Here is a 27,832-nt window from a genome sequence, read left to right as displayed (position 1 = left end):
AGGACTTGGTTGATAGCTGGTCAGCTTCTCTCTTTTTTAAAAATTTTTTGGCTGTGTTGCTCTTCGTTGCTGTGTGCGGGCTTTCGCTAGTTGTGGCGAGCGGGGGCTACTCTGTTGTGGTGCATGGGCTTCTCACTGCGGTGGCTTCTCTTGTTGTGGAGCACGGGCTCTAGGCGTGCGGGCTTCAGTAGTTGTGGCATATGGACTCAGTAGTTGTGGCACCCGGGCTTAGTTGCTCCGTGGCATGTGGGATCTTCCTGGACAAGGGCTCGAACCCGTGTCCCCTGCATTGGCAGGCAGATTCTTAACTACTGTGCCATCAGGGAAGTCCCCAGCTTCTCTCTTTTTTTAATCCCCACTTCCAACTCAGGACCAATCAGAGGAAGCTAAGTATGCTTCCCCAAACCAATCACAGAGGATGCTCTACTTCTAGTTAGCCCACCTCCAGCTACCCCACGGCCAATCACAGCACACCTGATGCCTCTGCTTTTTCACTTTGAAGCTTTCCTACTCCTCTGTCTGCCTTTAAGTCTCTGCCAGACACAAGTGGTGGTAGCAAACTCTGAACAAGTATCTTGTTCTGTTTGTTCCGAGTTGGGTGTTCTTCACACACAGTATGTGCCTTCTGCATGGAGAAGGTTGGGTGACTTTACCTACCGAGGGATTGTGTGTTTGATGATTCTCAGATGTGTGACTTCTTACTCGTTTTACCTGTTTGTGGGAAGCATCTAACGGGCCTCCAAAATTTGGCCCAAAGTTATTATTGTTCTCATTAATGATGAGGAAACAAGTTGAGAGAAGTAAAATTGCTGTTACCTGCCTGGTGAGTTAGGTCAGAGGCCAGGTCTTGAGTTACCCCAAGCACTGGCTCTTAACCTCTGTCTTATAACTGGCTCATTCCCCCTGAGCCTACATTTCCTCTCTGTAAAACAAGAATAATAACATCATATTAAGTTGAATCAAATGAAACAGAATTTTTGTACTTTGAAAAAGTTTGAATACGGAATTCCCTGGTGGTCCAGTGGTTAGGACTCCACGCTCTTACTGTTGAGGGCTCTGGTTCAATCCCTGGTGGGGGAACTAAGATCCCACAAGCCGTGTGGCATGACCAAAAAAAAAAAAAAGAGGTTGAATATCGGCAATTTTATACAGTTCAACCTAATATAATGTTGTGAGGATGAAATAAAACGATGTTAAACTGAAGGCAATATAACATTTCTATTAGTAACACAGGACTCCAGAAACACTTCCCAGGATTTAAATTCCTACTCCACCCTTTTCTGGCTGTTCGGTCATGGGCCATCTGACCCATCTGTGCCTCAGTTTCTTCAGCCATAAAAAGGAGATATAAGACAGGTCAACAATGCCTTACTTGCAATTCTGAAATCCAAAAAGCTTTGAAAAACAAGTTTTGTGCAAACTCATTTGGTAGCAAATTTTGACCTGAGCTGACCCGAGGCTATTTATAGTCTATATTTATCCCACTTAGTGTGAAAAAGCATATGTTCTGCTGAAGGAATATTACGTTTGATTTTAGGGTGTTGCCCCAGACTCTCTGAGGGTGTCATGTATTATACTCATGTAGGGAAGGGTATTATTTCAAATACTGCTTCTGAAACAAAGCTGATTTTATTACATGCCTAGCACAGGAGAACGGTGTGGCAGAACACAGCCTCCTGAACAAAGCAAAGAGCTGATCTTTATATGTTCGCACCAAAGCACAGCTGTTGCTGATTGGGGCTGGTTTCTGGGATTCTGGATTCCATACTTACTTATTCACAGTTTGGGATTAGGGCCAAAGAGCTGTCAGTCTTCCAACGTCTTTCTTCAATTTGGAGAATAGGAACTTTTTATTCACACCTTGTGACTTTTCTAAAATATAAAAAATCCTGCATTCTGAGACACACCTGGCCCAAGAAGTTCAGATAAGGAACAGTGGACCTGAAGTACTGATACTTACCTCACAGGTGATTGCGAGGATTTAATGAGTTAATCTATGTGAAATGACTGGATTGCTTCCCGGCAGAGGAAAGCTGTGTGGCTGGCAATTTGTTTTTTAAATCATAAACTCATACTGGGCCAAAAACTTAGCGTTCAGTTGTAAAGTATTTATCAAGTGCCTACTATGTGCAACGCTTTGAGAATACAAAGCGAACAGAAGACTTGATCTGCTGCTGATTTAAGTCTGGATCCTTTTTTTCTTTTCCGGTTCCTTGGGGTAAGCGTTCTAACAGCGGGATTGTTCATGCAGGCTCTGGAAGGCGTTTCTCCGCCAGGGCTTCTTTCTGTGGCCGTTCGGTTTACCCCTTGCACTGCGGCCACTCAGGCTTACGCGGTGCACGCACTCGGCACACACCTGCCCCTGTGTGATCGCACCCCCGCGACCGCCAGATTCCCTTCCAAAGAGGAACGCCTTCCCGAGGGGGTCAGCCCCGCAGCAGCGCCCAGCTTCGCTCGGGCCGAGGTGTTCCAGTCCTAAGCAGCCCCGGGCCATTCATGCCGCGGGTAGAGGAGGCTGGAGGCGCCACGGGCAGCTACCCCGCGCGGCGTGCTGGCCCCTCCCCTCCCCACGTCTCCTGGCGCCCGAGGGGGCGGGGCCGGACGCGCGCCGCCCGGGACTCCGCCCGCGAACGGCCTGCCGATTGGCCGATGGGGCCAGTGTTCCTCCGGCAGAGCGCGCCTCCCCCCCGATTTCCCGCCAGCAGGCCCCTCGCGGTACTTGCCGTGCCTCTAGTGGCTCGGTCCGACACAGCGGCTGGGCCTCGGCGACCGTGGCCATGTCGCGACAAAGCACGCTGTACAGCTTCTTCCCCAAGTCTCCAGCCCTGAATAATGCCAGCAAAGACCCGGTCAGGGCCTCAAGTGAAAGCGCCGCCGCCGCTGCCACCGGGGCCTCTCCCCCTTCCCCAGGCGGGGATGCGGCCTGGAGCGACGCCGGGCCTGGGCCGGGGCCCCTGGCGGGCTCCACTTCGCGGGCCGAGGCGAGGAACCTCAACGGAGGCCTGCGGAAGTCGGCAGCCCCTGCGGTCCCCGCCAGGTAGCGGGGTGTCGGGACGCAGGGAGGTCGCCTCAGGGGCCTGGGGGGGTGCGCGGCCAGGCCCTGGGCTCGGAGGAGGTGGTGCAGTGGGGGGAGGCGCAGGGAGCCCAGGGAAGGGAGGCTCGCCTCGGGGGGGTGGCGCTGGGGTGCTCGGCCAGCGCCTGGGCTCGGAGGAGGTGGGGTTGCATATTTGGCTTGAAAGAGCGCAGGGAGCCTTGAGGGTGTAGCTTGTAAACAGGGTAGGAGGAAATCGGCTGTGTACGAAGGGTTGGAGGGGAAGGGAGGACGCGCTTAGTTCGGGGGTAGAGGCGGTCCGTCAGGTGGGGGAGGAGGAGTGGAAGGTGCTCGGGGCAGGGAGGAGAAATGAGAGACGGGAGCGCTAAGGGTGCGGCGGGAAGAGAAAAGAGCTTGCCTGCTCGGCGTGGGGTGCGCTCCCTGGGCGAGGGAGGGGCTGGTGCCTACCCGGGGCGGGGGAGGGGTGGCGGGAAGGAGGAATGCCCGCCGGGGGAATGCCCGCCGGCCACCTGCAGGTTGTGGGGCGCGGCGTACTGCGAGTGGGACTCCCGGAGGACGTTTCTCCTTCACAGCTGGGACGGTGAATTACCGGTCCAGTAGTCGTTGGAGGAATACGCTCGATGTTTGGCTGAGCGCCTCGGACTCGAAGCCTCTGGCGGGGTGGGTGGGCGGGCCCTCGGCCTGGGTATGGGGGTTGGGGGTGGACGACGAGTTTAGAGCGCGAGGGGTGTGTCCACTCGTAGACGGAGGCGTCTGATTGGTGATAGTAAGGATTGCAGGGGCGGGGGAGCAGCAAGTGCAGGGATCCAGTTGGCTCATCCTGTAGGTAGACAGCATATGCCCCCAAACAGATCAAAGTTTAGGAACAGTGTTGATTTTGACACCTGGAAGTATTGTGCCAGTTGAAAATAATGTTAGTTTAAGGAACAGTGCATCTTTTTTTTGGCCGCCCCCCTCCCCCAGGCTTTTGGGATCTCAGTCCCCGACCAGGGATTGAACCCCGGCCCCAGCAGTGACAGCCAGGAATCCTAACCACTAGACCACCAGGGAACTCCCTGATATAGTGCATCTTTTGCTGGCGATTTCAGGGCAGGTTGGGGCTGTGTAATTTTTCCGGAATTGAGAGTGAGCCTCCAAAGGCCTTGCTCTGACTCTGGGCGGGGACGTAGGGACGCGATTATAGGGAAGCCTGCCCAGAGGTGTCTTCCTCGCCTTCTCGGCAGTTCAGCGCTGTTCCAGGGCTTGGCTGGCCTTTGTTGGAGCAGCGGGCGACATTTTGAAAAGCTCACATTTACTGTATCCCAGGTATTGTATTAGGCATAGTGTGTAATGGTAGCCATTTGAAAGGATGAAGAAATAGTGGTACAGAAAAATAAAGAACGCATTCAGGATAAGAAACTTGAGTAGTTGATTTACAATGTCCTGCGTTTTAGGTGTTATACAGATTTTTCAAAGTCTACGTGGAATTACAGTGTTATTCTCCTTTAAGCGACCCTCTCAAGCAGTTTATGTAGTTGTGTGAAGAGTAGCAGGATATGCCACCCCAGAATGTGCCTCTGGCATAGAGGTTATTTTGAACTGATAATTTTTGAGAAACTGGGGGACACTGGAGAAGCTCTGAGAGCTATAGAAGTTACTCTTCTGTAAGGGAAATTTACATTTAAAAAGGAAATCTCCATTTGTAAGGATGTCTCCCTCTCTGTACTAGGAAGAGAAGAGTGACTCTAAATCATCCGAAACTTATTAAATGGAGAAGGCACTGACTGAAATCTGCATAACAACCATACCCTTGTTTTTTGTTCTTTTCCTGGTAACCTCCCTTATCTGTCCCCGTCACCCCACCTTTCTTTTGTCTTTATAAAGCTGCAGATGATGTTTTAAGATGGTGACTCGGGCCATCTCTAGGAGTTAGTCAGTTTTCCTTAGTATCTCCCACGTTTATGGGGAGGTATACATGTTAATAAACTTTTGTCTGTCTTTTTCTTGTTAATCTTTTTTTTTTTTTTTTTTTTTTTTTTTTTTTGCGGTATGCGGGCCTCTCACCGCCGCGGCCTCTCGCGTTGCACGGGCCCAGCCGCTCAGCGGCATGTGGGATCCTCCCGGACCGGGGCACGAACCCGCGTCCCCTGCATCGGCAGGCGGACTCTTAACCAGTGCGCCACCAGGGAAGCCTCTTGTTAATCTTTTATTACAGGGGCTCTTAGCCAAGAACTCAGAAGGGTAAAGGGGAAAATATTTTTCCTTCCCTACATGTGCATCCTCTGTAACAGACTATTTTTCATGGTGAGAGATGCACAATGTGTTAATAATGTTTACTTAAACATGAATTTGATTCTTCCTGCATCCATTCTAAACGGATGGAAGTATTTATTGTATGGTTGTGCTTTATGTGTTGTATAGCATATGCTCTTTGTTTTTTTGAGGTCTGAATTTAGGAGACTTGTAAAAGCATAACATTGTTTACACTTGACCACCTACTATGGGGACTACTTCCAAAGTATTCAGGAAAGATGGGCATTTGATACTAGGCTTCTAAAGAAACTCTCCATTCAGTATATAGATTTGGCTTTCTTTTTTTTCTTAATTTTTGAATTTTACCTTATTTTTGTATACATAGATTTGGCTTTTATTCAACAAATGTTAACGTATCTACTCTGGCAGGCACAGTATTGGGCATTGTAGATCCTGGATATAACAGTGAATGGGACAAGCAAAAAGGCAATTCTAGAGCAGGAGCAGAGTTGGTGAGCTCCGTGTGCTTTGGGGGGAGGATGGGGTATGTGTGGGTCCGGGTAGGCTTTCAGCTCTCTAGGCTGAGACCAGAGGACAAGACAAGAAGAAGTTAGCCAGGTTACTGTGGAGGTGAGGGAGTTTTAGAAGCTGGTGCAGGAAGAGGAAGGTCCTGCAAATTGAGAATGAAGAGGAGGCAGGAGCCTTAGGTATGCAGAGATCCAGTCACCAACAGGCTAATGGGCTACAAAGACATTTGGACTTTTTATGAGGGTCATTGAACTCTTTAAAAGAAGTTGAGCATCTTTTAATGGTTATTTGTCATTTAGTTTTCTCTTGTGCTCCAGTGTTAAAGTGTTTTGCCTGGTTTTTTTTTCCCCTTAGTTACTTTGTCAGTCAGGTGTGATGCAAAAGTATTTTTCCACTTTTGTTGATGAGAGAAATGAAGGAGTGGAGGTGACATCAGTTTCAATAAATGGCTACAGGATGTATGTTTATGCACTCTAGGCCTGCTTCTCAATACTTTATTTCTTCTGTAGTTTATTAAGACCATAATTGAAAGAGCTGTGAGCAAGGCTTCTGACAACTAAATCTGGGTTTTTTAAGCAAGTCTTAGCTAGTTTATTTTTCACAGTCTCATTTCAGTGATAATTATCTGTTGATTATGAGAAATGAGGGCAGTAAAAAATTTTAAGTGTATGCCTTGTACTCATTTATAGGAGTGGTGTGTCAGACATTGACAAGTTTTTTTTTCCCTAAGAGCCTTTAGTTAAAGGTAACTATCTGCCCTAGTTGTAGGTGCCTTTCCTGAGAATTTTCATACAATTAAATCTATAGTAATACATTTTCCAAATAATATCACACCTAATATAATATTATTGTAAGAAAAGTATTCAAGCTTTTAAAAAAGTATCATTGTGGACTCAGTTTCACAGACCTAATTTGATTTAATCGATACAATTAAAACTGGTATTTAAAAAGATGCTGAACTTATACTTTGGTCAGTGGGAGCCTCTTTTAAGCTGAATTTTATGATTTTTTTAAATTATTATTATTTTATTATTATTTTTTGCGGTATGCGGGCCTCTCACTGTTGTGGCCTCTCCCGTTGCGGAGCACAGGCTCCGGACGCGCAGGCTGAGCGGCCATGGCTCACGGGCCCAGCCGCTCCGCGGTATGTGGGATCTTCCCCGACCGGGGCACGAACCCGTGTCCCCTGCATTGGCAGGCAGACTCTCAACCACTGTGCCACCAGGGAAGCCCTTTTATGACTTTTTAACATTGCCCTCAGAACTTTTAAAAAATTTTTGGTTGTGTTGGGTCTTGTTGCTGCACGCGGGCTTTCTCTAGTTGCGGAGAGCAGGGGCTACTCTTTGTTCTGTTGCGCGGGCTTCTTATTGCGGTGGCTTCTCTTGTTGCAGAGCACGGGCTCTAGGCGGGTGGGCTTCAGTAGTTGTGGCGCACGGGCTCAGTGGTTGTGTCTCATGGGCTCTAGAGTGCAGGCTCAGTAGTTGCGGCGCATGGGCTTAGGTGCTCCGTGGCATGTGGGATTCCTCCCGGACCAGGGCTCAAACCCGTGTCCCCAGCATCGGCAGGCGGATTCTTAACCACTGCGCCACCAGGGAAGTCCCTGCCCTCAGAACTTTTGAAAACATCTTTTCATTCTGATGAGGATGGTCAATGTCCCTGCTTCTTAAGCTGCTCTCCGAAGAACTCTGGTTTCTTTTAGTATTTTATGTAGACTTCCTTTCTAATAATATTTAGGAAACAGTTTCCGAGGCCAGTTTGGATGATAATTTATTTAGGAAATAGTTTCAGAGGCCAGTTTGGATGATAATTTATATGGTCACTGTAGACCTAATGCGTAAGTGATGGGTGCCATAGTTATGCAAGCTGAAAGAAAGCAAGCCAGGTATGTGGGCAGAGGTACAGGTGGGCAGGTATGATGGGAGCCTTTGTTATTAATTGCTCTGATTACTTCTCTTTTCTCATTAGCTGTTTGAGGGTAGGGGAATTCTGCTCTAATGGTCCACCTTAAGAGGTAGATACAGACACTGATCGTTTGATTTCTAAAGTTGGCTTGAGAGCATGTTTCATGTTTGTGAAACTTGTATTTACATACACAAGTTTTTGTTAGACATACCCAGTCTATCTTTTATTGTTTATAGGAGCAAATTCTAGCAGTACATTGCTATCTACTGATTCTTTTTTAAAAAGTAGATAGCCAAAAATTTTGCCTACAAATTTGGGGCACAACTAGTAATCGACACCAAGGTGTAATGGGCTGAAGAGGGAGCAAAAATAATGTGATTTTTAAAGCAAAAGCTTAAAGATCTGTTCACTGTATATTTAGCTTAAGTCATTTCTTATTTTTAATTGTATGAAGGCTTTTACACTTGTTTTTCTGAGCTGTCACCTTTTCCTCTTACTTTTTTTTGGTTTTTTTGCGGTATGCGGACCTCTTACTGCTGTGGCCTCTCCCGTTGCGGGGCACAGGCTCCGGACGCGCAGGCCCAGCGGCCATGGCTCACGGGCCCAGCCGCTTCGCGGCCTGTGGGATCTTCCCAGACCGGGGCACGAACCCACATCCCCTGCATCGGCAGGCAGACGCTCAACCACTGCGCCACCAGGGAAGCCCTCCTCTTACCTTTTTAAAACTGTCTTTAAAATCCCAAGAATATCAAACATTTGAGATATATTATCATTTTAATTTTTAAATTTATTTTTAATAACTTTATTTTTGGCTGCGTTGGGTCTTTGTTGCTGCATGCAGGCTTTCTCTAGTTCCAGAGAGCGGTGGCTTCTCTTGTTGTGGAGCACAGGCTCTAGGTGTGCGGCTCAGTAGTTGTGGTGCACGGGCTTAATTGCTCCGCCGCAGGTGGGATCTTCCTGGACCAGGGCTTGAACCCGTGTCCCGTGCATTGACAGGCGGATTCTTAAACCGCTGCGCCGCCAGGGAAGTCCCAGCTTGTGGTTTTCTGATACCAGTGTGTGATAGACTTTGTGGTTAAGTGGCTACCTGCCTAAGTTAAGGGAAAGCCTGCTTGACAGTTCCACACGGAGATAAGGGTCTTTGTATCCTGTTAATTAATGGATATGTTAGGAAGGATGAAGCACTTAAGGTAAGAAGTCTGAATGGTGCAGACACAGCTCCCTGTTTGAAGATGAGCCTTGTGGTGTTTGACAGCAATAATTATAAAGTTGTGCTGGTTGCTATAGATTTCTAAGTTGAAAGAAGAATGTACCTTAAAGGCCCTTGATATAAGCACCAGCTGAAGCCATGCTCCTGTTCTGGTTTCTTTTCTAACTGTCCAGCATAGGGATTTCCATATTCACATTTTTTTGAAGAAAGAAATACTTTAATTTTATGATTGGGCCTGATTTTATAAGGTGGCCTCAATTGATGATTCAAAAATGTCTAAAATATTCTTTTTGTAATGTGCTTATTTTACATTTGTAGTTATTCAGCGAAAACCTGTAAGCGGTCTTAGAAAATCTTGGTATATAGTACTTGAGCAGGGTTTATCAGTTGTTGTCCCTCTCCATCACTGAGGGACTCTTGTAGTCTGTCACTGGACACTGCTACCCTTCTCCCTCTCCTTTCCCCTCCTCTCCCTTTCTCAGGAAACCTTTAGGGCTAAATCAGCTTTTGTGAAGATTGAATCTCCTGTTGATTCTGTAGGCATTATGTACTCAACTATTTTGGGTACATTAGGCACTTATCTCTTAAGTTTTTCCATAAAGCTAGATTTTTAGGGTGAGGGTGGGGGTAGTAGTGAGTGTGCTATAGGCAGCTTTTGGAGTATTTGGAATACATTGGAGCAAAGTCGATAATATTGAATATAAGCAGCAAATTTACACAGTCGGTATGTTTGGTATTAATACTTTGGGTCAGATCCTGTTCCTATGTAGACCATATTTGTAGTACAGGTGTTACTCATTATAATTTGGATCACAAGTACAATGAGTTTATGTCTTTTTCCTGCTATCAGTAGTCTATCAGAATTCTGCCACAGTTTTTAAACCTTGAATAATTCTGAGATAGTCTCTAACCTTGTTTCTCTTTTTTTTTTAACCTTGTTTCTCTTAATAAACATTGTGATATTTGCTTATGTTTTTAAAAATAACTTGAAAATGTTTTTTAAAAAATCATTAATTCTAGAATTTCTGTTCCTGTATATTAATGCCAGAAAATTTCAAAGGAGTCTTAAAGATACCTTCCTTAAAATTGCTTCTTTGTAGGTAATTGCCTTTAATGTAGCTTAACAAAATATTAACCAAATTATGTATTTTCTTTTGGCAACAGTTCTTGTGACTTCTCACCAGGTGATTTGGTTTGGGCCAAGATGGAGGGTTACCCTTGGTGGCCTTGCCTGGTTTACAACCACCCTTTTGATGGAACATTCATCCGTGAGAAAGGAAAGTCTGCCCGAGTTCATGTACAGTTTTTTGATGACAGCCCAACGAGGGGCTGGGTTAGCAGAAGGCTATTAAAGCCATATACAGGTAAAAGATTCACTCTGCAGATTGTGTATGTTTGTGAGAGAGAGAGCATGCACGCACACATGAGTCTGAGTGTTAGTGTCTCCCATACAGTGGAATTAAGCATATTTTACTCGAATAAATTGCAGGAGTGGTGTGGTGAAAGCTTCTAGCATGGGAAAAGGATAAGATGCAGCTGGTCTTAAGCTGCATTTCCGTCCTTCTGAGTGAGTTATAGCAATATCATATCATTAAAGGAAAAATGATTTCATGATTGGATCTCGTGATTTGGACCAAAATGCCATACTCAGACATGAAAAGAGTAAATTAAAGTGTTCCCATCTTAAAGGTTCCAAAAGAAAATAAATGCAGCCAAGATGCACAGAATATAGATCAGTGACATTCTTTAGGACAGATGGAGATGCATGCTACCTGGCCTTCAAAATCCTCACCTTATGAGCACATCTGCATTGAGGTTCACATCAGAAATCAGATTTCTGGAACCTTAACTTTCTCTTCCTAGGCCCGGCCTTATTTATCACAGACATCAGCAGTCCTGCATTTATAGCTTCACTTGGGCTGGGTGCACCCTATCAGTCTCTTGGATTGTACAGTGCATGTACAGTATGACTGCAGGATGCAGTGCCTGAACAGTCCAGCATGTACAGGTTTTTCTCCACTATCTTCAGACTCTCCTGGCTAGGACATTGTTGAACTCAGTGTTTTGGAATCAGAACAATGTTCATTTTCCCAGAAACCTCTGGGAATCATGCCTTTTGGTCATAGTACTCTTCATCCTGCAGGGCAGGGACGGCACACTGAAGAAAGTTAAGTCCACACAGAAATCTGACATGCAGGATGGAAAGAAAATAAGGGAATTTGGTTCAGTCTTCTCCACTAATTTGCTGTATAATCTTATTTTCTGATTCTGTTTGCATATATATAAAATGAGAGAGAGTTGGACCAGATGATAAGTGAGGTCTTTTTCCAGGACTAATTTTGAGATTCTAAACAAAGCTTTGGCAAAAAAGGACTTTAAAAAGAGATCAAAAAAGTTTACATTTATGTTGTAATTATTTTATAAGACAACCCATGTGCATACTGCCCTCTGCCCTTTAAATATCCAGATCATTGCAATACATGCATGTGAATAAATCAGCAAAGAGGCATGCGTGAAAAAAAGTAGGCCTTCTTTGGGGGGCATGGTCTTAGAGCTGTAGTTTGCATCAGAGGTTTCGGGGAATGACGATGACACCAGATAGGTGTGTGGGTGGGGTAAGTACAGCTGCAGCAGGTACTTTGGGAAAAGTTCAGAGCTGCTCTTAATGATTTTGATTGTTGCAGTTTGTAGTTTTGGTGCAGCTCTTTAGAGAATTGAGAAATTGCAGCTTTGTTTTAGTCAGCTTATGAACGTTGCTAATTCCATGGAAATTTAGGATGTCCCATCAGTTTTAGTATATAGAAAGAAGGGTGTAATATAACGTTTGGATCTGTTAGACAAATTCAGGTTCATTTTCCAACTATAGGTATATTCAGGTAGAAGAAGAGAAAAAGACATTCCTAGTTATGCCTCTTGGAAAAGAACTAAAACAATTCTGTATTATTGGTCTTGTGGATAGAAATTTTGCTCAGTGGATGGAAATGTCATTTAATACTATAGCTCTTTGAAATGAAATGAATAAAGGAAAAGTTTTACTTTAAAGTACAGCAAGACATTTTGATGCTACTGTTTTGAAAAAATTTAACATTACAAGTCTGAACTGGGTTACTGTCCCAAAATGTAGGATTTTTTTTTTTTTTAAACATCTTATCTAACTGCCTTGGGAACAAACTTATTTTTAATATCATTGCTTCATTTAAGTGACAGTGTAGTTTTTGCCTTCCTTAAGTAATGTTTTTTTAAAAAGGGTCTCAAACCCCCTTTAGATCTCATGCCTCACCTGAAGAGGAGGTGTGCCTAGGTGTTTCGGGTCACAGTCCCAGGTCATTATAGAAGAGAGACTAAGTGGTCCTGGGTGACCAACAGTTAAGGCAGCTTAAATGAGGTAAAATAGGTAATTTCAGTTTCACTGGTAGTTTTTCCCTGAAAATTCCTTCCTTGTAGGCTTTATTGATCTATCTGTATCAATCAGAAATAATGGGAGATTAAAAATTATACTTGATTGTTGTCACTCTTGTTCCTTAGGGCAAGTGCTATACATTGAGCCAAATATCCAGCCAACAGTTCCTATTTGTAAATAAATATATATATGTTTTTTAGGTTCGAAGTCAAAGGAAGCCCAGAAAGGGGGTCATTTCTACAGTTCAAAGCCTGAAATTCTCAGAGCAATGCAACGTGCAGATGAAGCCTTGAATAAAGACAAGATTAAGAGGCTTGAATTGGCAGTGTGTGATGAGCCCTCAGAACCAGAGGAGGAAGAAGAGACGGAGGTGGGACAGTGCTAACAGGCGGTTGTTACTTCTGTTAGGAGAGTGATGAAAAAGGGTCAGGGGCATATTAGAGTGGTATTTTCCATGTATCTATTTAGTACTCAAACATGCATACTTCTATACATTCCTGGACTGTAGGTCATGTTATATTATTTAGAATCTCAGCAGCCTAGCACCTCTTTTTACTTAAGTTCTCAAGCCTGCTAGAAAGACACATGCTGTAAAAGGCAGGACCATTTTGGTAACCAGTATAGAGAGCTTAGGGACAGTAAGGACATGGTGATAAAATTGGTCCTGGTGTCTGGTAATAAGCTGCTGTATGAGGGTGTGGAAATTAATATCCAGTTTTATGCTCTAATACTTTTTGTTGTATTTTGGATTGGTAAGAATAGAGGTTGAGTAACCTTGAAATACAACCTTGGTTTCAAATATTAATGGTCACTATTTGAGTGAATTAAATCTTGTTAAGGAAACGAACAAATAATTGGTATATTTAAAACAAACACAGTCATCATTCTCTAATTTAGTAAATTAATGCCGTGTGCTTAAAAAGATTCATCTATAAGTTTGATTTTGTTTTATTCTATTCTAGATGAGATAGGCAATAAGTAAGTTAATATAATGAGTATTTTAAGAGAAATGAAAGAAGAGTTTCTAATCTTATTTTTGAGGTTGAAACCAGAGATCATAACGTTACTCAGATGTTTAGACCTGGATGGTGACTACAGAAATCATTTAGCCTCATACTGCTTTACGTATGAGGGAGGCCCATGATAATATGTGAATGTGCCTTGCCCAAGAAGGTACAGCTGGTTTGTGGAAAGCAAGGACTAGAACTAGGTTGATTTACTGCTTTTTTATACTAAAGAATTTATAAAATGGTAAACTTCATAACATGTCCAAATATAAGAGGAGAGGTGACCCTGGAAGAAAGATAACAGAAGAAGCCTGAAAGTTTTTTCCACAGCTATGACTGTTAATGAGGACATCGTCTAGGGTATTTGTGCTGTGTGGTCATCCTAAGGACTTCATCAGTATTGAATAGGATAGAACTCTCATGACAGAATCACTTAATCCTGTATTGTGATACTTGTTTTAATGTTAGGTGAAACTGAAATTGATATCCCTTGAGAAAGAAAATAGTTTATTTCTGGAGGTGGGTTCTTCTCTTGATAGATGAAGTTGCAGCATATTGAGAGATTCCACAGCAATATTGTCATTTTCCAAATTTTACTTTGTTTTAAAATACTCTTCTTTGCCTTCCAGGCAGGTGCCACTTACGCATCAGATAAGAGTGAAGAAGAAAATGAAATTGAGAGTGAAGAGGAAGTGAGGCCAAAGGTGCAAGGATCTAGGCGAAGTAGCCGCCAGATAAAAAAGCGAAGGGTCATATCAGACTCTGAGAGTGACATTGGTGGCTCTGATGTGGAATTTAAGCCAGATGCTAAGGAGGAAGGAAGCAGTGATGAAATAAGCAGTGGAGTAGGGGATAGTGACAGTGAAGGCCTGGACAGCCCTGTTAAAGTTGCTCCAAAGAGGAAGAGAATGATAACTGGTAATGGCTCCCTCAAAAGGAAAAGTTCAAGGAAGGAAATGCCCTCGGCCACCAAACGAGCAACTGGCATTTCATCAGAAACCAAGAATACTTTGAGTGCTTTCTCTGCCCCTCAAAATTCGGAATCCCAAGCCCACGTTAGTGGAGGATGTGATGACAGTAGTCGCCCTACCATCTGGTATCATGAAACTTTAGAGTGGCTTAAGGAGGAGAAGAGAAGAGATAAGCACAGGAGGCGACCTGATCACCCTGATTTTGATGCATCCACACTCTATGTGCCTGAGGATTTCCTTAATTCCTGTACTCCTGGGATGAGAAAGTGGTGGCAGATTAAGTCTCAGAACTTTGATCTTGTCATATTTTATAAGGTGGGGAAGTTTTATGAGCTATACCACATGGATGCTCTTACTGGAGTCAGTGAACTAGGGCTGGTATTCATGAAAGGCAACTGGGCCCATTCTGGTTTCCCTGAAATTGCATTTGGCCGATATTCAGATTCCCTGGTCCAGAAGGGCTATAAAGTAGCACGGGTGGAACAGACCGAGACCCCGGAAATGATGGAGGCACGATGCCGAAAGATGGCACATATATCTAAGTATGACAGAGTGGTGAGGAGGGAGATCTGTAGGGTCATTACCAAGGGTACACAGACCTACAGTGTGCTGGAAGGTGACCCCTCAGAGAACTACAGTAAATACCTTCTTAGCCTCAAAGAAAAAGAAGAAGATTCTTCTGGCCACGCTCGAGTGTATGGAGTATGTTTTGTTGATACCTCGCTAGGGAAGTTCTTCATAGGTCAGTTTTCAGATGATCGCCATTGTTCCAGGTTTAGGACGTTAGTGGCACACTATCCTCCAGTACAAGTCTTGTTTGAGAAAGGAAATCTCTCAGTGGAAACTAAGATGATTCTCAAGGGTTCATTGTCCTCTTCTCTCCAGGAAGGTCTGATACCAGGTTCCCAGTTTTGGGATGCAGCCAAAACTTTGAGAACTCTCCTTGAAGAAGGATATTTTACGGACAAGTTAAATGAGGACAGTGGGGTGATGTTACCCCAGGTGCTTAAAGGTATGACCTCAGAGTCTGATTCTGTTGGGTTGACACCGGGAGAGAAGAGTGAATTGGCCCTCTCTGCTCTTGGTGGTTGTGTCTTCTACCTCAAAAAATGCCTTATTGATCAGGAGCTTCTATCAATGGCTAATTTTGAAGAATATATTCCCTTGGATTCTGACACGGTCCGTGCTACCGGACCTGGTGCTGTCTTTGCTAAAGCCAGTCAACGAATGGTGCTAGATGCTGTGACATTAAACAACTTGGAGATTTTTCTGAATGGAACAAATGGTTCTACTGAAGGGACCCTGTTAGACAAGATTGATACTTGCTATACTCCCTTCGGTAAGCGGCTCCTAAAGCAATGGCTTTGTGCCCCACTCTGTAACCCTTATGTTATCAGTGATCGTCTAGATGCCATAGAAGACCTAATGGTTGTGCCTGACAAAATCTCTGAGGTTGTAGACCTTCTAAAGAAGCTTCCAGACCTTGAGAGGCTCCTGAGTAAAATTCATAATGTTGGCTCTCCCCTGAAGAGCCAGAACCACCCAGATAGCAGGGCTATAATGTATGAAGAAACCACATACAGCAAAAAAAAGATTATTGATTTTCTTTCTGCTCTGGAAGGATTCAAAGTACTATGTAAAATTATAGGGGTTATGGAGGAAGTCATTGATGACTTTAAGTCTAAAATCCTTAAGCAGGTCCTTACTCTGCAGGCAAAAAATCCTGAAGGCCGCTTTCCTGATTTGACTTTAGAACTAAACCGATGGGATACAGCCTTTGACCATGAAAAGGCTCGAAAGACTGGACTGATTACTCCCAAGGCAGGATTTGACTCTGATTATGATCAAGCTCTTGCTGACATAAGAGAAAATGAACAGAGCCTCCTGGAATACTTGGAGAAACAGCGTAGTAGAATTGGCTGTAGGACCATAGTCTACTGGGGAATTGGTAGGAATCGTTACCAGTTGGAAATTCCCGAGAATTTCATCACCCGTAATTTGCCAGAAGAATATGAGTTGAAATCTACCAAGAAGGGCTGTAAACGATACTGGACCAAAACAATTGAGAAAAAGTTGGCTAATCTGATAAATGCTGAAGAACGGAGAGATGTATCATTAAAGGACTGCATGCGGCGACTGTTCTATAACTTTGATAAAAATTACAAGGACTGGCAGGCTGCTGTGGAGTGCATCGCAGTGTTGGGTAAGGTTTTCAAGAGGCTTGTTCCTAAAGCTTTGGTTAGTAACGTCCTGTGTTCCAACTGTATATTAAGATTGGAAAGTCCATTGCAAAGTCCTCATTGACTCGTATCCCTAAACTCAAGGGACACGTATATATTTTAATCAAATTTCAGTTGAATTTGTAGTATTCGATAAATGCTGTTCTTTAAGCTATTTTTTGTCACACTAATTTAAAGCTATCCCTTGACCTATCACTCAGTTTTTGTTTTTATATATATATATATATATATATATATACAGATATAGATATATATATATATACACCCTTGCATTCTTTTTTGTATTTCAGTGAATCTCTTTACATGAACGTTTCAAAAGATTTTAATCCTCCCTTTTTCTTTTAGCCCAAGTTGTCACACTTGCTTTTCTACAGTTGATTTCTAAGAGCCCTGATTTATGTATTTGTAATTTGGTAACCTTTTCAGCTTCATAAGTAATTTCCTTTTTCTTTAAATTTCATGGCCAAGTCATTTGGAGCCTTTGCTTGTTTTACAGTTTTGGGTTTTTTTCTGTTGTAAAAATGCAGCAACCATAGTTTACCCAAATTCGTACAAAATTATTTTAGTCTGAAAACAACTGTCCAGAATAAAATGGCATCCTATTCTGTTTTTGAGTGTGTATATCCATCATGGTTTTTGAGTGTGCCACATTACTTAAGCCAATACAGTTTTAAACAATTTGGTAGGTAATGTAAAATCATCCCTCAGCTCAGGTGTTCAAAATTGGTCAATATATTTTCCTCTTAAGATTTTGCTTATTGTCAGAATATTCTGCTTCTAAGAAGTGTTATAGCTCCATGGTTATATCAAGGAGCGACCACTACAGCATCTCTCTGTTGTATCTTAGCTTTCCTTTGGCATACCTCTGGTTTAGATATTAGAGGACTTAAAATCTACTTTGAGGGGATATTTTCTTGGGCTTGAAATTGGAAGTTAATTCTCATTTCAGTACAAGTGCTATAAGACATGTAAAACATTTAGGCTGATGACTTATTTTTGTGCAGTTAAAACAATGTCACTAGAGTGCTTACTTTTAGAAAAAAAGCTGCCATGTCTAAAGGGCAAGTAGAGCATGCCACCTTCACTAAAAACACATTTCTGGAAGACTTATAGAAGTTGGGCCTTTGTGCTTATCAAGAAACCTCAAAAATAATGACGCTTCACTTTTGACCTCTCTTTAACAGATGTCTTACTGTGCCTGGCTAACTACAGTCGAGGGGGTGATGGTCCTATGTGTCGTCCAGTAATTCTGTTGCCAGGAGAAGATACTCCTCCCTTTCTAGACCTTAAAGGATCACGCCACCCCTGCATTACGAAGACTTTTTTTGGTGATGACTTTATTCCAAATGACATTCTAATAGGCTGTGAGGAAGAGGAAGAAAATGGCAAAGCTTACTGTGTGCTTGTTACTGGACCGAATATGGGGGGCAAGTCTACGCTCATGAGACAGGTAAACTTGAAGTTTTGTTACACCAAATTATTTGTAACACTTAAAGAGTGAATATGGTACATATTTAGGCCACCGTTTCCCAAGGAGCATATGATAGAATTCAGTCATTGACTTATTAGGAAGCAAAGGGAAACTCCTTGAGTCATGAAACTAAGAACTGTATTCTTATTGGTCAAATATTTGCCTGATGTTAAGGGAAGTATATTAAGAAGGTGAAGGTGGTTTCAGGCCATGAGTTTTTTTATGAACTCTTTGATTGAATCCATTTCCTGTGAAGGCAGAGGTATTCATAATGAATGAAAATTATACAAATGTTTTATGTTTGTTCTTAAATTAGGTTCATTTCTAGGAACCCTTATACAAGAACCATTGCACTTGTTCATACAGGAAAGTGATTCATGACCTCTAGTTAACTGTTGGGAACTGCTTTTAGGGAAAACAATAAATATATTTTTCTGACCTTCTGCCAGGGGTTAGCTAGCTACTGAGCTAAATATGATTTAGATTTTAAAGGGTTGTAGAAAAAGAACGATGTGTAACAGACATTGGGCCCTTGACAGAAAATGTTTGCTGACCCCCTAACTCTACTGCACTGTATTATATTTCTGTACAAATTTGCTAACTAGAGAGGAGCAATAGTGTAGTAAGGTGGTTTTCAACCTCCTTTTCATTTTTAAATCAAAAATCATCTAGAGAGCACAACAAAAAAGTACCTGGGAGTTGGGGTGTGTTCATCCTCTGAAACTGATTGTTTGGTCTGGAATTGGTTCTGGGCATCAGTAGTTTTAGGTTGAGAATCACCAGTGTAGTTGGTTAGCATATAGGTGCTGAGGTTTCAAATAAAGCCAGTTAGACCCTAAGCCTCATGCCTTCCTAAGCCTCACTTTTCCTACTTAGGTTTGTGAAGAATTTTTTTAGAGTGCCTGACTACTCCTAGTTAATAAAGATTTATTAGGGCTTATTATCTCTGTCTTCTGGATATACATAGAGATATCTCTATCTGTTCTCTAACACCAGTCATAAAAGACCTTTTTCTCCCTCATTCACAGGCCGGCCTACTGGTTGTAATGGCCCAGATGGGTTGTTATGTACCAGCTGAAGTGTGTAGGCTCACACCAATCGATAGAGTGTTTACTAGACTTGGTGCCTCAGACAGAATAATGTCAGGTGAGTTTTTTTCCCTACCTAAGGCGCTGTTATTTGACAGTTCATTTCTATATTTTAGGTGTTAAACACATCTACCTTTAAATAGGATGCTTTATTTAGTTTTTTCTGGTGTTACGCAAGGCAGAATGCTTTCAGACATTTGAAAGCATTATGCAATTTTTAACATACTAGAAGTAATCTCTTAGTATCATGGTAGTTCATAATAGATTCAAAGGATATGAACCTAAAAGATGAATCTACTGTTACAACAGGATTCTTAAAATGATCACCTATTTGTGATTTTTTTTTTTAGGTGAAAGTACATTTTTTGTTGAATTGAGTGAAACTGCCAGTATACTTAAACATGCAACAGCACATTCTCTGGTGCTTGTGGATGAATTAGGTAAGATACTAAAATTTCCAAAACATTAGTACAAAGAATTATTTTTCTGGAAAATGGTCTGAAGGACACATCTCTTAAAGACTATGAATACACTCACCTTCGTCCATAGACCCCACAGTTGGCCCTAAGGTGGCAATTTTACAGGGATAATGAGAATATTTATTGGATAATGAGGCTATTTAAAGAGAACTAAAAGGAAGTTTCTGAAGCGCAGTGGTACTCGAGTAGTATTCCTGAACTCCAAGCAGACCTACTTAGCTAGAGAGGGCCTGTTTACAGAATGCTTTTGGATATACTAAACTGATCTTTAGTACATTTTTTTCTATTCCTTTGTGAGGCATGTCCCTTCGAATATAATATGGCAGATTGTGTAACACATAGTTCATGTATATTTTATTTTCATAGGAAGAGGTACTGCAACATTTGATGGGACAGCAATAGCAAATGCAGTTGTTAAAGAACTTGCTGAGAATATAAAGTGTCGTACATTGTTTTCTACCCACTACCATTCACTGGTTGAAGACTATTCTCAAAATGTTGCAGTGCGCCTAGGACACATGGTATGTACAAGTTGTTTATTCAAAAGTTATGTTTTTGAATGGGTACTTCCATTGCCAGCATGTAATTTTTCTTTTTTAGGCATGCATGGTAGAAAATGAATGTGAAGATCCCAGCCAGGAGACTATTACCTTCCTGTATAAATTCATTAAAGGAGCCTGTCCTAAAAGCTATGGCTTTAATGCAGCAAGGCTTGCTAATCTTCCAGAGGAGGTTATTCAAAAGGGACATAGAAAAGCAAGAGAATTTGAGAAGATGACTCAGTCACTGCGATTATTTCGGTAATTATAACTGGGTATAATTTTACCATGTAGTTGATTAACAAAACAGTAAAAGGAATGGATGATGCACTGTGAAAAAATGTAAACTAAAACTTTTTTTTAAATTTATTTTAAGGGAAGTTTGTCTGGCTAGTGAAAGCTCGACTGTAGATGCTGAAGCTGTCCGTAAGTTGCTGACTTTGATTGAGGAATTATAGACTACATTGGAAGCTTTGAGTTCACTTTTGACAAAGGTGGTAAATTCAGACAACATTATGATCTAATAAACTTTATTTTTTAAAAATGACCATTTTTCCATTTTCTTTCTAGGAAATTAAACCCTTTTAATTCTTACCTACCTTCTACATAATGGTTATTGAATACTCCACAATATATTAAGTCTAGATGTTATGGTACATGCATACACTTTCAGGCTGTTTATACCCACTGTCACCAATACACATAAATGGGGTGGGGGGGAGCTATGAAACTGTATAGGGCTGTATATATACTTGTCTCAGCTTAATGCGGGAAATTCTTTTAATTTCCAGCAATTTGTCTAAACTGTTCAAAAAAAACTATGAACAGAGTTCAAATACAGGACTGTTTTGAAGAGACTTTCTAAAGTGTACTTTTAAAACATAGTAGTTTTTACCTTTCACAAAACTGAGTTACAAGAATACTTTTGTTTTACAGTGCATCCCTTCCTAGGAAGTCTCATTAAAACACTCACTTTGTCTAGGGGTGATTTTGAATGCTGCACAGGGAAGGGAAGGAAATATAGTCTTAACTTTTCTTAAAGGATACCAGAAACATTGCTGGATATAATTTAAGATTAGTGTTTTCTCTTTCATAGAAAGAACGTACATACTGGGACATGAGTACAGTTACAGCAAGTCTAGGTGTGCTAACAAAACAGGGCACATTCAAGTACAATAAGATTTTGCTTGAAATTAAAAACAAACTACATGAGATTAAAGCATTAAAATCATATTTCTCAATCTGAATACATGTTAAAAAAAAAATCAAAAGAAATGCAGAAGTGCTAGCTCACATTTTTACCATATTACAAAAGCAATTGGTACCCACGTCCGTAAAGGCAGCAACAAAGCTGCTTGTCTATTGAAGAGTACTACTGCAAATTGGACTGCATTCAATGCTAGTTGTAAAAACACCAGCTTTTTTCAGAAGTTGGTATCTGTACAAAATTGCAGCTTATTTTCTTCACTTCTGTCCCTTCAAAAGTCTTTACACAGTAATGCTAAAACACCCAGCTTTGAGATCCTGAGTCAATATATTGCCACTTTCTTTTTGGTAGCTTGAGCTTCATAGTGTCAACTGACCTTGTGTATCCATTTTTAATACAGTCTCTTCCTGTAGCATGGGCAAATATTTTAAATCTTCTTCCAAAAAAAAAATGTTTTAAGTTATGATGTTAGAATGGCAGGACTTTTTCTTTAGGGAAGGAATTCAGTTGTGCTGCAATGTATTAGATTCTATAGGTGGAGCAGAGTCATATAGTGTATCTGTATCATGTGTAGGCTCACCAGCTAATGTACAAGGATTAGACAGTGTTCCAGCACCACAGTCACAGAAAAACCTAAAGCAAAATGAAAACCCAAAGATTAGGAAAGTGAGGGGAGGAAAATAATCGGGTAATACAGCAAGCAAGTGTGCTACATACATACCTATCATGTCTAATAAATTCTACATCATGTCCCTGATGGCACTTCTTAATGCAGTTCACACATATGGCATTTCGATCTGTGGTGTTACAAGTGTGACATCTAAAAAGCAAAAGCTTACATTATTTTCCTTGATCATGTTATTCAAAATACTGCAATTTGTTTGTCTATTACCCTATGGCCTTTGGCTTATAAAAGAGGCCCCCAATTTTTGTGGCTCTTATCTAGGGACTTTAATGGAATAAGTGAATTTCCTATTTTGTGTCTTCTGAGGAAAACAATTAAGTTCCTATCAAGTCTTCACTGAATCAGTATGGGGGAGGGGAAGTCAAAACCCACTCATGGTGGCTGGGATATAAGGAACACTTAATGACAGCTTTACCTTGAAACTCCTAGGAAAGCAGTATGTTTCACATTTTCAGTGGTATCAGTAGTTACTGCAGTATTACATTTTCCCATATTTTACGGTCTCAAACAGGATCCTCAAAGTAGATTGATCACATAACTCAATGTGGACAATTAATAAAATTTTCAGTTATATTTTTCCATTAGCAAAAACCCAATTTACTTTCTTAGCTCATACATTTAAGGGAAAGCTAAACATGTGAGTTCTTGTCAGTTTAGAAAAGTACATCTTACTCTCCCATTTCAAGACTCACAAATAATTTAGAAATATACCTGTAGAAATCATGCATGGGGTAGCTGGTGTAACTTGATATTTTATATAAACATTGGCCTCTACTAACAGCCTTTTCTATGGCGTCTTGATTGTTCATTATTTTGTTATCTGTAATAAAAAAAATAAATTCTAGAGTATAAAGGCTTAAGATAACAAATTACAGGATTATTTTAATAGTTTTTAAGAACTTTAAAAGAGGCTAACCAATGAAGTAAAAAAGTCAGCTAAGAATAGAAATGAATTTTCCTTGTACAAGATACTCCAACTATTTAGGACAAGGTGAAACAAAACTCTTTCAAAATAGTTCTCTTGAATTGCTGGTTAACTACTATACAGTGACAGAAGGTATTAAGTTACTGAATAACAATGGCTTCTATCATCTTTTCATGGCATATTTAGTGCATTATAGGCAGAACACAGACTCCAACATACCTTTCATTGTCACATTAACACCAGATGCTAAAAATAAGCCTCCAAACCGGTTGTTAAAAATCTGATTGCCTTCTAGTGTTGCAGTTGCATGATTTGTAATTTCAATACCTGAAGCAAAATTTACAAACAGCATATGCATCACTTTATATATAGTTTCTTAAAAGAAACCTGAAATATAGCAAATATAGTGAACTACTTCTTTTACATAAAAAGTATATTAACTGTTAACATCGAAAGAAATAAATGCAAATGTTTATTTGAATTGTTTATAGTAACATTCAATTCACTTTCCACTGTTGATAATCCTCTGTCCCTGCTAAAGGAATGATAGAGATGGTTTGTAATTTACTTTTATTAATAATGACATTTTAAAATTTCTTTGCAAACTAAGAAGAAGATAGGGCCCAGAAATATGTGTAGGTAGGAGCTAGATGGTTATTTGGAATTATTAAGAGAAATCCTCTTCAGTGGCAAAAAGTTGAAATATATGCATGATACTTGGACTTCACTTACCAAGATCTTTAAAAAAACATTCTGTTTGGCCATTTGTGAGGCCAGAGGGCTTGCATTTATCTGAATTTATTTCTAATGGTAGTACTAGCCTGTTATTTACTCTATGCAATTGATGATTCATAACTACTACTGAACTACAAGAGCAATATTATAAAGTTGGCTTAGAGTGGAAGAATCCAAAACTTGGATTAGGTGCTCTTATAAGCAATTGTTAACAGGCATTCAGCCAACTTCTGCAGCATACTTTTGCACACCTTAGTTATTAAGCAAAAGAGATAATATACCAAGAATCAATTTTATGTACAGAAAACAAGCTACAGGTAACAAAGGAAAATACAAACCTGCAGCAAATCCATCAAATATTCTGTTTTTCCTCAAGACTGGATGACTATTAGTGCTGATGAGAACACCTGCTTGAGCATTCCTGAAAATATCATTTTCTTCAAGGAGACCTATAATAAAATATTTCCCCAGATTAAGGCTAATGCGTATAGCAAATTTTACTAGCCTTTTTGGTGGTATTTAGGTTTTCTTTTAGTTTCTTATTAACTGGATTGTGAAATTCATAGGACTAATTTTTCAACTGAAAAGAAATTTTATTAGTAATTCATAGATATTTAAAGTAGAATTTAACCAAAAATTGCTAAAATTGGCTGGTAACCATTCTAACCAAGAAACTGAAGTTCCATGGTTGCAAGGACCATTTCTAGCTTATGAATCAATCCCTAGTGCCCTGGCACAAAGCTGATTCTTACTGAACACTGCTGAATTAAAATTAATTCCTTTGAAAAATTTTAGAACCTTTGCACTCTCCATGTTTTAGTTCAAGCCCTGATTCTTTCTGGCCCCTATCAGCATTCCTTGATCCATTTCTTTCACTCCAACCTCTCTTCTGCTGTTGTGTTTCCCACCACTCTATCATATCCCTTATCTGTATAAACTATCAGAATAAAGTTTAAAATTAATTTGCTATTTACAAAAAACTCGGGGACTTCCCTGGTGGCACAGTGGTTAAGAATCTGCCTGCCAACGCAGGGGACACAGGTTCCATCCCTGGTCCAGGAAGATCCCACATGCCACAGAGCAACTAAGCCAGAGGGCCACAACTACAGAGCCTGCGCTCTAGAGCCTGTGCGCCACAACTACTGAGCCCGTGTGCTGCAACTACTGAAGCCCGCACGCCTAAAGCCGGCGCTCCACAACGAGAGAAGCCACTGCGATAAGAAGCCCATGCACCGCAACAAAGAGTAGCCCCCGCTCGCCGCAACCAGAGAAAGCCCCGCGCGCAGCAATGGAAGACCCAACACAGCCTGCATGCATGTATGCATGCATAAATAAATTTATAAAAAAAAAAAAATTCCCCCAACCTGCTCCTCTGTCTCACTATATTACCTACACTCTGAATATGCTATACATTTTTATCCCTAATGCCTTTGGTTTATATTATTTCCTCTTTCTGCAATGTCCTGTACTCTTTCTTAATGATACTTCCTCTGGGAGGTTTTCAGTTTTCCTCCATCAAATTAATTATTAATTCTCTGCTGGCAGGATAACATAATGATTAAGAGGGCTGAGGAATGAGACTTCATGCCTTCAAATACTGACTTCACCACTTCCAAACTCTGAATGGGAAAATTACTTACCTTCTCTTTGTCTCAATTTCCTTATCTGTAAAATGGGCATAATAGCACCTACCACATAGGGATGTTGAGGGTTAAATTAGTTAACACATGTAAAAGTACACAGTACTAAATAAGTATTAGTTAATATTACTCCTATAAAATCTACTTATGTATAGTGAATCATATTTAGTTGTGTTCCAGTGTTTCTCTGCTCCCTGAAGACATGAAATATGTTTTTATTTCTGTACATATTTGATCCATCTGTAGTAGTTCACAGTATTGACCTCTAAATTCCCTTTCCCCTAGAAAACACTATTCCAAGACCCTGCCTCTAATCTTTTTTTTTTTTTAATATTTATTTACTTATTTGGCTGCACCAGGTCTTGGTTGCGGCAGGCAGGGTCCTTAGTTATGGCATGTGAACTCTTAGTTGCGTCATGCATGTGGGATCTAGTTCCCTGACCAGGGAGCGAACCCAGGCCCCCTGCGTTGGGAGCACAGAGTCTTAACCACTGCGCCACCAGGGAAGTCCCCCTGCCTCTAATCTTGCATATGTCCACTATAACCTCCTCAAATGCTATTGCCAAGATGTAGTCCAAACTGTACCGCATATATACAAAGCCTTTTCATTATACTGTATACATAAACAAAGCTTTTTGCGATTTGGGCGTTGCCCCCTTTTCCGGCCTCGACTTTCAGTATCTCTTGCCTTACTAAACCACTTTGTTTCCTTTAGACTTTTGCTTACAATGTGCCACTCTATTAGACTATAAACTTTCTGGATGTAGTACTGTTTTATTCACCATTTTATTTTTAGCATCTGTATCACAGTGTTTGCTACAGTGATGTTCAATTAGTAAGTATGTACATAACAAATGAAAGAATGAAGTAACTATACTTTCTACACTTGGAATGGTCTTCAACCCCCTACCCCCCAACTTACCAGTAAATACTCATTTTTCAAGACACAGCTCAAGATTTTACTCCAGAACCCTTCCCAACACCTTACAAATAAAACCAACCATTCTGTACTGTGTTTCCTCATTATATCTTACAAAGAATCCTATCAGAGATAATGTCACTTACTGAATTGCTAGATTATAAACTCCTTGAGAGTCTATGTCATTAATGGAATCATCATTGTTTGGTGGTAGTAGTAAATTCTGTTGATTAAATCTTGGTATATTAGAGTAATGACTAGCTAACCTTCTATACAAGATATGTATAATGCTAGGTTACTGATGTTTCAGGAATGGTGATAATTTGCATTTGACAGTCTCTCCCAGTCTCTCTTTATGAACAAATTATGCCTTTGCAAGGGGCAGGGACTGTGAACTTTTGCCTCAATGTAAAGTGATTTGACCTTTATGGATACCAAACTGAGCACATATTGGCTTAATTCCATTCTCCAACGAAGACAGTTGTGAACAGGTACAAAGCAATCCTTATTTACTACAGACATTTATATATATTCGCAGACCAATTAATATTCCACACCTAGTTCTATAACTTGACTTTGAAGTTTATTATAATCATATCACTATTCTGAATAATAAAAGGTCCAGAGAGAGGGTGTAAACAAATTCTGCTACCTTAAAAAAACCTCGCTAACAAGTGGCACACTCAAGGTGGCTTGAAGGAAAAGGAAAATTCTGTAAACATCTCTCTCCTTTAACTCTAGGCACTAACCCCCTAAACCATCTTGAGACTTGATAAGGAAAAAGACTGTGATTCCCTCATTTATAACACATTAAATGGCAATGTCATTGATCATTAAAGATATGGAAGAATAATGGAAAACTGGGTTTTTTACTAATGCAAAATTAACAACAATACCTCGACCCCCATTAAATATACAGATGCCACCATCTCTTCCATCATGGATTTTATTTCTTCTTAGTGTAGGATTACTATCTGTCTTAATCCAGACTCCAGCCATTGCATTGTCAAATATTTCATTGTCTTCTATACAACCTAGACCTATAAATGCAAAAATTTAGGTTTTGTTATTTAGAAAGTATATTTCTAAAGACTAATAGCACCAAGAAAAAAACATTAAAAGATTAAACATACCAGAATTATAAACTAGAATTCCACCATTTTGTCCTCCCCAGATTTTGTTGCGTCTAATTTTGGGGTTGCTTCCAGTCCTATGGATAGAATAGAAAATAATGCCATTTCAATTGCTTCTACTCCCACATACCATGTTAGATAACAGTAGGAAAACCCACATTAAACATAGTAAGAATTAGCTAAATAATTAAGCATCACCTTCAAGATGCTCTGAGAAGTCTGTCAGTAAAGAAACTGGTTTAATTTTGCTTAATTCTATTTACCACAGAACACACTTAGCTATAGATTATGTTATTACTACAGAGTCTCCTAATATGTAAACTAAACTGAGGAGGTTAGATTAAGTAACTTTTATTATTATATGCTCCCCTCATATATAAAATAAAGGACTGAATTATATGATCAGGAGTACGACAGTTCCAAACCAAAAACTGTTAATATACAAGAAAGAGGGGTGTAAGAACTATTA

The 27,832-nt window shown here is 40.7% G+C and overlaps 2 protein-coding genes across 5 annotated transcripts in view; one reads left to right on the top strand and one right to left on the bottom strand.

The window, feature by feature from the left end:
• Positions 1 to 2,777: 2,777 nt before the first annotated feature.
• Positions 2,778 to 20,666, top strand: MSH6 (mutS homolog 6). Of its 4 annotated transcripts, none has more exons than XM_004264973.4 (10): positions 2,778 to 3,037; positions 10,089 to 10,288; positions 12,525 to 12,694; positions 13,961 to 16,505; positions 17,727 to 17,992; positions 19,042 to 19,159; positions 19,452 to 19,541; positions 19,947 to 20,101; positions 20,181 to 20,380; positions 20,496 to 20,666. In XM_004264973.4, the coding sequence occupies exons 1-10, from the start codon at positions 2,778 to 2,780 to the stop codon at positions 20,575 to 20,577; spliced, it is 4,086 nt and encodes a 1,361-aa protein (XP_004265021.1). In that variant the 3' UTR covers positions 20,578 to 20,666. The 4 variants fall into 4 exon arrangements, with proteins under 4 accessions (XP_004265021.1, XP_033275010.1, XP_049552205.1 ...); XM_049696247.1 differs by having other exon boundaries at positions 2,833 to 3,026; XM_033419119.2 differs by lacking the exon at positions 19,452 to 19,541.
• FBXO11 (F-box protein 11) overlaps positions 20,633 to 27,832 on the bottom strand; it is a 100,430-nt gene continuing 93,230 nt past the window's right edge. The window contains exons 17-23 of the mRNA XM_004264972.4: positions 27,364 to 27,440; positions 27,127 to 27,270; positions 24,010 to 24,120; positions 23,156 to 23,263; positions 22,723 to 22,831; positions 22,048 to 22,146; positions 20,633 to 21,959 (exon numbers count right to left, since the gene is read on the bottom strand). Of these exons, the coding sequence (XP_004265020.1) occupies positions 21,830 to 21,959; positions 22,048 to 22,146; positions 22,723 to 22,831; positions 23,156 to 23,263; positions 24,010 to 24,120; positions 27,127 to 27,270; positions 27,364 to 27,440 (778 nt within the window). The 3' untranslated portion in view covers positions 20,633 to 21,829. The remainder of the gene's footprint in view (positions 21,960 to 22,047; positions 22,147 to 22,722; positions 22,832 to 23,155; positions 23,264 to 24,009; positions 24,121 to 27,126; positions 27,271 to 27,363; positions 27,441 to 27,832) is intronic.

This window comes from Orcinus orca, chromosome 13 (assembly GCF_937001465.1).
Source record: "Orcinus orca chromosome 13, mOrcOrc1.1, whole genome shotgun sequence".
Classification (NCBI taxonomy): domain Eukaryota; kingdom Metazoa; phylum Chordata; class Mammalia; order Artiodactyla; family Delphinidae; genus Orcinus; species Orcinus orca.
This window is presented reverse-complemented; position numbering and strand designations above follow the sequence as displayed.